The following is a 14,146-nucleotide window of genomic DNA, read 5'->3' on the forward strand; positions in this document are numbered from 1 at the left end:
GGGATCGTGGATTATGGAGAGGTGGGTGATTCCGTCCATTTCTTCCTAATTGCAGTAAAACAACGGCCTGGAAGATGAGGCGCCGCTCAAGGCTGGCGCGCTCCAGTCAAACTCCTTGTAGAAAATAGTGCGCCAGAACGCCTCTTCGGACGCCGTATCTTCCGGGCAATTTTTGCGGCAATTAGGAAGAAATAGACGAAATCACCCCCTCTGCATAGTCCACTATCCCGTATATGATTACTCTACGTGGAATCCGTACCACTTCAGATTCGTGGAGTGATGCCTTTAAATGATGCAGAAAAAAAACTTTGTCATCTTTTTTCAGAAGCTTACAATCACGAGAACAGAAAACAAAACAAGGGAAATCTGGGAAGAAATAGATAAAAAGTAAAAGGAAAAACTTATTTTATTTCACAGAGGAGATTCTGATCGAGATGCCTCGCTGAAGTTTTCAGCTTTTTTTATGAAAGAGAAGGGGTCCATGACACAAGAATGCAAGTTTTTCATTAAAAAAAGAACAAAATTCATTTCCGGAAAGTTCAATGAAAACTCCTCGATTCTATTTTTTCAGGGATTCGTTGTGAGTGAGTGGGGAGATAACGGAAACGAGGAAAGAAAAATAAGAGGTAGAACAAAGAAAGGAGGAAAAAAGAGAATAGAAGAAGGGAAAAAGTGTGGAGTGACAAAAGTTTAGTCTTCTGTAACTTGGCTTCAGAAAAGTAAAGCTTTTCTGCCAAAGCATCACGAGAAAATTGCTGTTAGAAGAAAATTGACATTTTTAGACTACTGTGTAATCAAAGTGAAAATGACGTAAAAGAAAAAGAGAAAAATAAAAGAAAAGGCAAGGCTAGTGCTGAAAAGTGCGCACTCTTCCCTTTTGACGGGAAGACAATCGATTACTGATTTTGATCCACCGACAAATGTGTCGATCATGAAGAGGATCCCGGAACGTCGAAGAAATTGGAGGAAAATCAAAGATTTGTTTTCTTTATCATCTTTCATATTTTTAGCCTTATTGTTCGAATAAGCATTGATCAACTTTAGGCTTCTAATGCTTTATTCCAGAAAAAAAAAACATTATAAGCATTGTTTTGACTTTAAGTGACCTCTATGGAAGTAATCTTCCATACTCAATTTGAAAATCTACCAATAACTAAGAAATGCAATGTGAATAGCTCAAATATCGCAAACTCGTCCAATCTCACATCGTATTTTGATCTACGACTGATCAATGCCCTCCATATGGCACTGACATTATCCATTCATGCAGAATCGACGTTCTGGATCTTCCGCAAAGTCATATGTTTACTTTGATACAGTAATGTAATTATAAAAGTGACTAGACGATGATTTCTGTGAAATTAACCGTCGTCAAACTACAAGCTTCTTAGAATTACTTTTCCTTTTTTCTGTTTTTTTCCCTTATTTATTTTTTCCTACACTTTAAAATAAGCAGAATCGTTTCAGTGTAGTGCAGATATTGTTCTATTTTCCTCTGTGTTTCTTTTGAATTTCGGCGCTAACCTACTTGAGGGGGCAGCTTGAATTTTCTTTATTGTCTGCTATTTTGCACACTTTTTCAAAAAAAAAGTTTAAGATCATAAGACCTTAAAATTTAGGAAACACACGAATCAAATCACTAAGAGGATAGCTTTTCAAAATTCCATTGAACAGCAAGTGAACTACTTTTGTTTTTGTTTTCCCAATCCTAGAAAAAAAAAACGCATCTAAATAGTCATCATTTCACAGCCGTTCTTTCGGTCTGTTCTTGTTTTTCACTGCTCGCTTGGTATGGGACCATGATTGTTGACAATTTTGTAGACGTATCCAATTCAGAACAATGACCTTTCCCCATCGGATTAGAATTGAATTGAATTGAACGGAATTTCTGTAAAAGAGACTCTTTTTTTTCAAAAGCTTGAATATTAAAGTTTTTAGATTTTCTAACTTTTTGAACTTCTATAAAAACTTTAAGATTAAGATTGTGAATTCTAGAAATCCAAAAATGCTATCTATAGAGAGTAGGAAAAGGAAAAGTTGTAAACAACTCAAAAATAATTGGAATAGGATCTCAATTTTTCATCTAAACAACTAGGAATCATGTTTCTATATGTGGAACATGGTTCTAGGCGGCCGACCACACATGTCATTTGTCAATGAGTTGGGCGGTAACAGCAGAATTCTGGCATTGTTCTCTCTATCCTCTGCTCTGTGATCCAGGTTTTTTTTTGCTTTGTCCTTTCGGCGAATTCCGATCCTTAGAGAGCGGAGGTAATTTTTGAACCATTTGTTTTATTGGGGAAATTGGCTTCCTTACGTACTTTTGGCCACGAACTTTCACTTTAGCGGATATTTTTCGTCGAATACAATGGAGAAGGAAATTCGTTGTTGTCGTCGTCGTCGTCATCATCCGTGTATTCTCTTCACTCTCTCACTACCTTTAACAATGCACAATTACAAAGACCTCCTCTGTCTCTAGGGTGAACATGTACACAACTATGTATATGGCTCGAAATGGCTAGCCTGGGTGCTTATTTTCGCAGACACCGATGTTATGCGTACGACCACCCATCGGAGGACAAGCTTTTTCATCAAAAAATTGAGTTTAATTCTTCTGGAATTGCACGTGCTGCGGCGTATTCACTGGGAATTCCTCGTTTCTCCTGACACTCATCTTCTAGTGCTTAGTATCGGTTCTTTTTGGAGTAGAAACAACTGGAAAGTTTCTCCGTTACGACATGTTTAAAAAAAAATTGAGCTTGATTCTTGTTGGAATTGCGTGTGCGGAGGCATTTCCACTAGAAGTTCACTGTTTCTCATAGAAATCATCCTCTTCTGCTCAGTATCGTTTCTTTTTTGACTGAAAACTCTAGGAAAGTCTTCTTTTTAATGAATTAACAGAATTCGAAGCCTGCCCTTCTGGATCCCCATTCAAATTTCCGAACTCTTCCACGTTTAAGCTCTGACCTGCTTAAAAAGGAGCGGCTAATCATATTTTTTCTCCTGCTGCTCTCTAATTGAAGCTTCAGCGTTGCAGCCGGCCGTTTTCACGAAATTTGTGTTTTTCGCGGACTAGCCCTCCTCCACGTTCATCTCAATTCACAATTTTACGACTAATTACAGACGTTTTTAATTTTAGAAGCACATATGAAAAAAAGGAAAAGAAGAAAGTTTAGAGAGGGATAGAATTCTTGTATGGAGTTTACGGTAGGCTAGAGACTGTTCCTCGAGTCTTTATTTTTGTTTGCGCACTAGGAAAATATCCTTGAAATTTTACTCATAAAGAAAGAATTCTTAAACTGACTCAAAAAATATGCTTTGTTGCGATTGCTATGTCCTGATTTTTGCCTAGGGTAAAAAGGTAGGTAAAAAAGCAATAAATGCCACTTCAACTGCATTGAAATGCTTCAGTAATGGAGCAATATCCAGAATCTCTCGCTTTTTTTTGCCGTACGGATTAAAAGAACAATTTAGAGCTGTGATTAGCGAGAAATTTACTTGATTGATGTACGGATCAGCCCAACTTGCATACATATTTCACCTGATGTGGTCTGGATTGGATTTTAGAGCCTTTTGTAGGATACAATCATTACTGTAGCAAGGGATTAAACATAAATGAAATACACTTTTTTCAAGCAGTCTTGTGAGGATCTAAAGATTAGTCATTCGTTCGAGTTCTCTTTAAATATTTACACCGATGTGCGCATTTCCACGTTTGAAGTTCCCCGGAAAGGGAGCCATTTGGGTTATTGAAGAAAAAAAAAAGATATAATAAGGTTATTGGAGGCTAAAAAACATATTTTTATGCATATCTATACCAACAGCTTAGAAGTTGGCGCCTTGCATGGATCTTGAAAAGATCACATTTCGAACGTGACACTAATGGGCACTGTTTGTGACAAGGGATGCGTGACTCACCGGCGAATCACTCAATACCCAGCGTAATTTTTACAATCTTCTGGGATTTCTCTGTAGGATTTCAGAGATTTTGAGATGAACTTTTGCACGTAAACGTTAACTTCTCGAACGTGAACGCTCAAGTTTACGAGATTTTATCTGCCATTATTTTCTAGAGTGAGTTACATCTCATCATTTCCATTGTATCGTCGACGCATTCAGTCAGTTTCCTTTTTTTTTGTTAATGTCTGTCATATATGAGAAGATAATACTTTGCTATGGAATGTGGGATAAGATCACGAGATCACGGATCCGACATGCTGGACATCGAATTGATCTGATCCGAGGCAGGCTGAAGAGGAAGAAAGAGAGTGAGCGGCTGAGAGAGTGAATGAAGTGAAAAGAATAGGGCGCTACGGTGTTAGAGTAAAATAAATCAGAAATTTCCCTCCGTGCAGGTACGTAACAATTCACGATTTCACTGCACCACTCATTGGTGAACCCATGCATTTCCGTCGGGAGTTAAACAGCGTGACCCAATAGTTAAAAAAAAACTATTAATGATATCTTTAATATAGTGACATAATTAAAGGCATCACCCCACGAATCTGAGGTGATGCAGATTTCAGGTGGAGTATTCATAACTGGGATGGGAGACTATGGAGAGGGGGGTGATTCCGTCCATTTCTTCCTAATTGCCGTAACAAATGGCTCGGAAGATGCGGCGTCGCACAATGCAGGCTATCGCGCTCCAGTCGAACTCCCTGTAGAAAATAGTGCTCCAGAACGCCTGAAGCCGTATCTTCCGGGTCGTTTTTTACGGTAATTAGGAAGAAATGGGCGGAATCACCCCTCTTTCCATAGTCTCCCATCCCGTCTACGAATACTCCACCTGAAATCCGTACCACCTCAGATTCGTGGAGTGATGCCTCTAAAGCACATCGGTCGACACCCAAGCGTAAAGGTGCGCATTTCGTCGAAGTGTTAAGGAATAGTTGTTTGGTTCTGGGAGCGTTTTTCCTGTGCAGTGAAACATCTCCTAGGCTTATTCTACGTGCACTTATAAATCTGTCGTGATCGAGCTTCTTTGACTTTTATTCTTTCTAATGATCCAGCAACTTATGTTCTTTCTTATCATGCTCCTGTAAAGTTTATTTTATACCTATATCTATCTTATGCATAACATCACTTTTATATCTTTTATATCCGACGTCTTTGTAGTCGCTCTTCCCAACGGATGCTTGAAATCAATAAAATCATTTCTTCGCACCGAAGCGGTATTCTACCTTCTTTCTAACGTTTACCGAATCCTTGATTAGCTTGTTATGAACAGCTGTTCACATGAAATCTTGTCAGAGTAGCATCTCTTTTCAAACGGCTGCTATCAAAATGTCAAATTTGAGATCACTGAGCACAGATTTTTATTGGCGGCTCCTTTCTTTCAGCGCCTAAGTTTTTTTTTATTGAAGAAAGTTTGACGCTCCGTTGATTCCTCCGGTTTCCGGGACAGCAATTCTCTATAATTTTTTTATACGAAGGTTTTCGATCTTTTTGCATACGTTCTTAATCTTTCTGACTAATTTATTCCCGTATGGGAATGCCAATTTTTTTCTGGAAATTGCGATGATGGACTAGTTAGAGAACAAAATTAAGGGCAAAATCAGACATTTAATACGATTTCTTTAAAAGGTGACAAAAATTTAGGGTCAAAAACAAGACACTGAGGAGAATTCCACAAAAATTTCATTACTTCTCGTGGCCATTTCCGAGACTGAGTCTCAAACTCTCCTTCATATCCGTTTTGTAGCAATCGAACAGGTAATGCGGTTGTATGGGTTAACATAAGTCTATATATGTGCAAATTGATGGTGAATGCCTGCTCTCCTATCCTAATCCTTGAAATTGCTGAGCTTGCCTCCTTTTTCCTCCTGATCATCTCGAATTTAATCGGAAACAAAGTTTCTCTTTGAATCAACTATTTTTTCTTGACAAATGTAAAAAAAAGATGTTTTCAGTGGTCTGGTGGGTAACCGTTATAATTGTAATATCCGTATTATGTTCTATTTCCTTTCTATCGACCGCCTATGATTTCGTCGGGTTAGTTTTTAACATTATTAAATGATTATATATATATATATATATTAAATGAAATGTCAAAACAACGCGAAATTTGGTGTAGCTGCGTAAACGGCTACGCCTGAAGCGGGGCGGTGGAGAAAGCGGTTCGAATCAAGGTGAGATCATTGCGGATTGTACCGAAGAATAGTGGTACCATGAGTTTTTTCTTGTTCCTAACCGCTACACTCCACCGCTACGCTTCCAGCGCAGCCGCTTGCGCAACCGCACCGTGCTTCATATCGTTTTGACGTGACTACACCTAATTTATTCTACCGTGATCCGCAATTGCAGAACTACTTGCGGAACTGCAATTATCCGAGAAGTATTCATAAATCACATTAGTGGCAAAATTTAGTTTACTGGCAATGATTGTTAGATAAATAGAATGAAATTTCACATTTATATTCGCAGTGTCAGCAATCCTAGCCGGATACGGTATTCAGATTACGGTATCGACGCGTACGTGCGAAATCGCAGCTCGTTCGATTCGACGAGATAATGACACGAGTTGGTAACGGGACTGTGACTGGTACACCGCTTGCACCAAACGAACAAGTTCTCCGCGCAGTTTGCAAGTGGTAGGTTTTCTGGCGCTATTAGCATCATTATGGCACTATTTGCTCTTCTTAGTGTACTACGTTGAAGATGTGAAAACGTGAAGTCGGAAAAAAGTGGAATTTTCTAAATAACATAGAGAAAATTTGGTTTTGAAAACCGGATATTCAAAATCCTTTCCTTTTCTTTCCCTATTGTTACGTCCTATCTCCTGGATTTTTCTCTCAGCTTTTGTCTGTTTGAATTAATTTGTTTTTCTTTTCGAGATGAAAGGGAATATGATTTGAAAAAACAGCCTAATATCTTGTCACCAAACGGATAACGATTTCTGTGCTTCAAAACTTTTTGTTTTAGAATTTTTAAGAATATTTTTCCATCAATAATAAAAAATGTTTCTCCAGAACTCCTTTTTCTGTTATTTCTCCATTATTAAGAAACTTTACCATGGCTTTCACGTCAAGATTTCTGATGTCACCACAATAGTGTAATTTTTAAAGTATTTATGAGCTGTACATAAGCATGTCGGACACTCAATGATCGCCTTCAAAAAACATTACTTTCTCATGTTTTTAAGAATTTTTTTTTCAATTTAACTTAATTTTTCTGCTTTTCTTTTTCTTTTTTCTTTAACTTTTCTCAAAGATCTCTCTCTCTCTCTCTGGATATCACACTACAACGTCCTTTCTTCTCCCCGTTATGAAGGACCGCTACATTCGTTTATTGACGCTGTAGACACTATATGTATGTGTCTAATTACTATTCACGTACTACAAACAAAAAAAAAACGGACTTTTACGAAGTTCGGACAAATGAGGATATATGATACTCTGAATTTCTGCAGCAAAAAAGGCAAGTTAGTGAAGTAGGCAAATATAGGTTAATTCTCCAAAATGGGCGAATCGTCGCTAACTGTTCTATCATCTTTCCCGTATTGGTATAACATTTCCAAGTGCAATGCAATTATTTCCCTTTTTATTATTATTTATATTGTTCCTATTTATTATCTTCGTATTGCTTCTTGTAATGTTTTTTTCATCTATTTTGATTCTGATCACCGCGACACATCCTTAGCAACTCGTGGATTTACCGTATTCAATAGACAAATTCCTCCAGGCTAGCATGAGGTAAACACACATTGCAGACTTTGCAGGCCGGGTGGAATAAAGGCGAATACATAATTTTCAACTTTACAGCAGTGCACTAAAAAACAATCACCTACCACTGTTATTCTATATCCAAACCGCCCACCACTTCCGAAATCTTCTAGGAGAGAATTTTTTTCCAAGTGTGTTTGGAACAAACGTCTAAGGAGACCTTTGAGCAGCTTTAAATAATTCCATCAACCCGTCACTTATGTGTTCCGTTCTGCTATAATTGTGAATGTATTAGTTTCTCTTTAATCAATAACACAATCAATAAGATTTCAATTGTCTAAAACTAGTCACGTGAAAAATTCGTGATCCCTTCCTTCCTTCCTTGTTGCGTGTCTGTATAAGATGTATCCACAGTACATAGGTGTCCGTTTGGTGTAACCTGAATCTTCCATGTATGATCACGGCGAAACGTGTTCCGACACGAAAGAATTGAGTTTAGGCAGGAAAGAAAAAAGTTTAAAAAGTGGTCCATTTCTACGTGATCGCTCGCACCGCTCGTACGTCATAGACTAAAGTTTTTGAGTTTGGCCGGAGCGGTTCTGATGCGTCAGCGCAGGCTGAAATTGCTTTGAATGCTGCTATGCAGCATTTCAGTTTCCCGAATTCAATCACATACCTTATAGCCTCAATATTTCCCTGTAACCTCTATTTTTTATGTTTTAAATAAAAGTCAGACCTGCTTAGGAGAAAATTAGAATTGTTTTGGGAGGTATATGTGATGGCGGCGAGAGGAAATTTTATTAGTTACTATTTTATTAGTCGGATAGATTAGTTAATAAGGTGCTCCAAGAAATGTATAAAAATAAACGGTGGATATTATATTATCAAATTATTATTATTATACAATTATTTAAAAGTCTGAATTTTTTTTTGTAGATTTTAACTTAATTAACCTACTAATGTTATCCTTGAACTGGATCTCCAGAAATCTTTAGAAATTTTGCAGTGAGCTCGTTTCCGCGTTACTTCTGTCTTTAGATTTGCTATCCTGGGCCATTTAATACAAGTTTCTGTTGATCATCGCAAATTTCCAGCCAAAACTCTTAAAATTAGGTTTTTTTTCATATCTCTCATCAGGAAACCTTGCATTTTTCTCTTCTCTTCTCTTCTCTTTCTCTTTTCTCTTCTTTCTTTAAAAACAGACGTCAGCATGCGTTACTTTTCTTCAGTTTGCATGCATGATTTATGTATTTTTGTACGATTTTTCAGTAATCTTATCGGCACATCAAGCCGTAATTTCTATCGTGTACGATCGATGTCTCCGATCGCATTCGAATGCGATGCAACCACAGCATCCTACAATCGCATGCCACCTACACCGACCATATTCGATAATTGATTGTCGAAGAAGAAAATCGCAGTTTATGCATAATTATTAACATAATCCTCGGATGATTTTAGCTCATTTTTGTTTTTCTAGGAATAGAATGAAGTTTGCATGAATTTTTTTGCTTGTTTTTTTTTGGTTTTTTTTGTTGTTAATTTGGTCGCTTGAACACGACATGTTAAGAATTATCAGTAGTACTACCTCACTACGTAGGACCACACAGCAGTGTTAAAGGTAGTGTATCACAAGATTGTCGTGGTAACTAAATTCTAAGAAGAACGTAGAGTTCAGGTTGTAGATTACGGTAACGAGCGTGGCCCCGCTCTAATTCCCCCAGTCGTCCTAAGAAAAACGGCGTGGAAACCACATTAAGTTCCTACGAGTTACGTTAGAACGCGCCCACTTGTACACGCTTCCGTCCCCTCACCGGCCTATTTGTTAGCTGTATTTGTTTTAGTTGACTAAGCTGGTGAGAAGCTGCCATTGATCTTCGACCGCTCGCACGTGGATGCGGCGCGTGCACACGGATGCAGAGCGTTACAAGCGGTTTCGTAGGAAGGAACACGCTTTTCCACGCCTTTTTCTAGGACGATTAGAGGATGATTGGCGGGCACGATGGTTTCCGTCATCAACAACCCGAACAACATTACGGTTTTCCTGGGGTTTTCGTACTAATTACTAGTTAATTTCGTCATACACTGTCTCTAACGAAAGCAGATAGGCCAGGAATCTTGTCGACAATTATTTTCAAGCTGGTCTTTCACGCTACAGGTCTCGCTGACTGACAATCTGGACGGGCGAGAACTTCAACCGTTAGCTGAAAACAAATTCCGTCATTTTTTGGCATGAAATACTTTGTAGATGAGATTCTTTGTAGATGGATGAGTCGATCCGAAGCGGTAGTGTATCCATATCTATGTAGTATTTGAACTCCGCTAAATCGGCAGTGATCAATCCATTTTGGAAGCTGAAACGTATTTGTCTTCAATTCAGGTCATTTGAACGTGTAACGCGATCCAATAATCTGCAAAAGCCAACCGGCGTAGCAATTTGATGTTTTTTCTAGTTTTTGGGATGAAATGCCTTAGTCGAAAGCCAATTCTACTGCGTGTTCCCATTAGAGAGCTATTTCTTTCATGAAACGAGAATTTCGTGAGACGGTGCCTTTAAATGGGAATGCAAATTCATCAAAAGAAAGTCATTGTTGCCCCTTCTACACTGAGAAATTGAAGTCCTCATCCAGTGCGGTATTCCTCTCCATCATTGGTGTATTTATTTTATTGTTATTTATTCAATTTCTAATTTTGATTGTTAGCTAAAAATAGGAAAGTGTGGTAATTTCACTTTTATCCAGCATATTTTAAATGATTCTTATTCAATTTTTTTGGAACTCAACGATAATTTTAGTAGTAATAAATATATTCTGTTAATATACTCATTTATTTATTCAATTTATTGCATAATTTGTTAATTTATTGATTTTTCAATTTTTTTCACGAATGAAGGCGAAAAAAAAAAGCTGCAGCGTGTGAAAACGAGTTAGTTAGCAGAACATCAGAAATACAGAAAAATAATTTTAATGGTCTTACGGTATTCTGCTGTAATAGTGATTCAATGGTTTGTCGTTTTGGACTATGACAATTCCCGAAAGATCTCCTAGAACATACAGTATTCCATCGATTTCTTCCTTTATTTCCTTGCAGAACCTCTTCGTCATGTTCATTTTCTTCTTAATAGAACAAGTCCTCAAAATTTAAAGTGGTGGATGAAATCAGCATTTGATTTAAGCTTCTGGTTTTTGATTTGGCTCCAGTGATCTCACGATCGATGTCTTTTAGATCAATTACAAACACTTTTTCTCTAATTTCTATTCAAAGATCAGAAATTTAAACCATGAATTTTTCCTGGTCTATTCTATTTATCTTCTTCTATCTTCTTCTATCTATCTATTACCTTTACTTATAGATGTACCTGAGCATATAACCACAGTTTATGAGTTCTTTCCCAGGGGGAAATTTACTGCAATTTCGATGAAATATTTCAGAACATTGTGCCCAATATCCATGTTATTACTCCGCTGTATTTTCTCTTAGGACATTTTTTCCAGGTCTTCTTCTGGATAAGAAGGTGATTTCCTGATTCTTAGCTGTTGATTGAAGAGTAAACTGTTCTTAGGGTAGTTTAAACAGGATTACGTAGGTGACAGAAAATAGAAGTATGAAATTTTAAGAATGTAGAACGAGACGAAATCAAGGAGAAAAGAAAAATGAACTTGACAATTTTTCTATTCCGAAATGTTTAGTTCGAAATTTATCAGACATTTGATAGAAGTACATGATGTGATGTACAATCCCCTCGGGACCTAAGTCGAATAACAACGGAAAGTTGATGAATATGTCGTCTCGTTTGGGCGAACCAAATGAATTCCGTTTGTTATCCACGCTAATCTCTGCATTTAAGCACTTCTTTTTTTTACAGATTTTTCCCTTTTCCGCATGCTTTTTTTGAAATTTTCATATACTTATTTGGTTACTTTGCCGCAGCCCAGGAAGTCACTGCTATTTCGCAGGTAATTTGGTGAATGTATACCCATTGGCAGCGAAGTAATAAATAATGTAGTGGTTCCATCGATGTTCACCTTCAAATATCCAACTATTCGTAGTGAAACGCTTTTTTCACGATTGAATAGCTAACTATACGCTTTCTCCCCTGTCCCACCCACGAAATGCGCATTTTATTTTCGCCGTGTTTGAAGTTTTTGTCCGTAGCTACGTACTTTAGACATATACCTAGGAGAATCGTTCTTTTTTTTTAATTTTTGGCCCGTAGATTTCTGAAAAGGAAAAAGATTTGAGTGCACGAAATCACTGGAGCTAAGGAAAAAACAAAGAGAAAAAAACTTATTTAAATTATTTAAATAGATTTTAAACGTTGTGACTATAATATGTGTTAATAGGGGCGGTGTAGAGATGCTATGATTGGCTTATTTGCTTTTTACTTCCTTCCGCGAAGAAGGGCATTTTTACCTACACCTCCCATCGAGAAACAAGTCAGAAAAGCAAAAGTTAGCTAATTGTTCATACTGACCAATCATAACATTCCTACCCCGCCCATTTTCTTCTTTGATTATTCCAATCTCTTGAAAAAAAGGACATCCCATTTATTTCTATGACTGTTTTTTTCTGCCACATGTATCCTAATTTTTATACATAGAAGTTGTTCATAAAACATGAGTAGCGTACTTTAAAAAACCTTTGAAATTTACAGTTACAGTTACAATTTTGAAAATTATGAGAGAACTACGAATGTTTGAGATATGCGTGATGGTTCTTTCAGTAAAATAATTGTTGCTGCGGGTGGAAATTTGTCTTCTGAAGGTTAATGAGAAGCACAATCAAGAAAATTTATGATCTTTGTTATTTTCACTGTTATTACTATTATTATCATCACTATTATTATCGTTGCTAACAAGAAAACCGTTGTGTGGCTCTAATCAGTTCATAAAATTGAATCCACAAAAATCAGCACTATAAGTAATTTCCTTTGAGGTTATCATCGATTGCTCGTGTAATTTCTTTCAATACCATCTTGTTCACTGTTTTCTGCAATGAGAATGAATTTGTAAGTGTTTTGGGGACTAATATAGTCAAAAGTACTTTGAAAATGAAGAAAAAAATGTTTTTTTTAGTTGCTTTGCGCATTCTTAAAGGCATCATCCCACGGATCTGAGGTGGTACGGATTTCAGGTGGAGTATTCGTACGCGGGATAGTAGGTTATGGGGAGGGGAGTGATTCCGTCCATTTCTTCCTAATTGCCGTAAAAAAAACGGCCCGCGAGATACATACGGCTTCGGGAGTTCCGGTGCGCTATTTTCTACAACGAGTTCGACTGGAGCGCGCCAGCCTTGTGCATGCGCCGCATCTTTCAGGTCGTTTTTCACGGCAATTAGTAAGAAATGAACGGAATCACCCCTTTCCATAATCTACTATCCAGTATACGAATACTCCACCTGAAATCCGTACAACCTCAGATTCGTGAGGTGATGCCTTTAAAGTGCTTCATCTATGGCTAGGGACGAGTTCCTACGAGTTTTTGTTGAGTGATTTCGTGAAACTGAGTCGCATTGCTTATATGAGCGCTACGGCCCATGTTTACTACATGTTTTGAGGGCGCTTAATAACCGAAGCACGAACGAATGTGTTCTAGCTGCCGGCTTCGTGCCAAACACAATGGAAATCTATCTTACCTTCGCTTCAATCTCCCTCAACTTTTGTGCCGGAGAAAAAATAACCTTGATTTTTTTTTTCTGGAGTATGGATTGATTGGTATTTTTTTCATTTGGAACTCAATTTTTTCCCGATATCATTCCAGAAGAATTTTACAAACACTTTTTTCCCAAGGGATATTTGTGATTTTGCTCGATGTCATTCTACAGTCTTCCAGGAATGGAAATGAATTGGAAATAGTTACCTTCTTATGAACCTCAAAATGGTGATGTGGTGGATTTTTCCTAGGAGTTCGATTTTTTGACTTCTATAGGATAGGTTATCACAAAATTGAAGTAGTACGGAAACCGCAGGGGACCCGTAGAGCTCGAATTGAAAATTACTTGGAACTCAGCCTTAGCACGACCTCCACTAATCGTCAAAAAAAGTTAAAAAGTTAAAAAGTCAAGTTAAAAAAAACGACCGTGGAAGACGTTTTTTCCTATGAGGTAAGTTGAAACGCACCGCTTCCCTGAACGCGCCGCGTCCACTGGCGAGCGGTCAAAGATCAATTACGGCTCCTCGCTGGCCTGACTAAGTAAAACCAGCAAGCTACTGAGGGGATCTGGGCGTGTATAAAGAGACTTCCAACGTTCCACGTGTTCCAACGTATCTAGTAGAAACTAAAGCAGTTCAAACGCCTTTTTTTTACTACAGTTAGGGGAGGTTGAGCGGACCTACGCTGGTTTCCGTAATCTGAAATCTGAACTCTACGGGTTTCCCGGGGTTTACGCTGCCTTTTAGATTTTGGCGGATCCCATTCATTTGAGTGCCTAAAAAAGTGAAGTTGAGTATGATTTAGGCAATTTTCAACTGCCTACTATCTCAA

General features: G+C 37.8%; 1 protein-coding gene across 2 annotated transcripts; it reads left to right on the forward strand.

Annotated features, from left to right (window-relative positions):
- Positions 1 to 4,141: 4,141 nt before the first annotated feature.
- Positions 4,142 to 9,063, forward strand: RB195_017097 (uncharacterized protein; the record flags this gene model as incomplete). Of its 2 annotated transcripts, none has more annotated exons than XM_064183943.1 (4): positions 4,142 to 4,268; positions 5,913 to 5,994; positions 6,459 to 6,593; positions 8,934 to 9,063. In XM_064183943.1, 4 exons carry the CDS (start codon positions 4,142 to 4,144, stop codon positions 9,061 to 9,063), a joined length of 474 nt encoding a protein of 157 aa, XP_064039824.1. The 2 variants fall into 2 exon arrangements, with proteins under 2 accessions (XP_064039824.1, XP_064039825.1); XM_064183944.1 differs by having other exon boundaries at positions 4,181 to 4,268.
- Positions 9,064 to 14,146: the final 5,083 nt, after the last annotated feature.

The sequence above is a fragment of the Necator americanus genome, chromosome II (genome assembly GCF_031761385.1).
Source record: "Necator americanus strain Aroian chromosome II, whole genome shotgun sequence".
Classification (NCBI taxonomy): domain Eukaryota; kingdom Metazoa; phylum Nematoda; class Chromadorea; order Rhabditida; family Ancylostomatidae; genus Necator; species Necator americanus.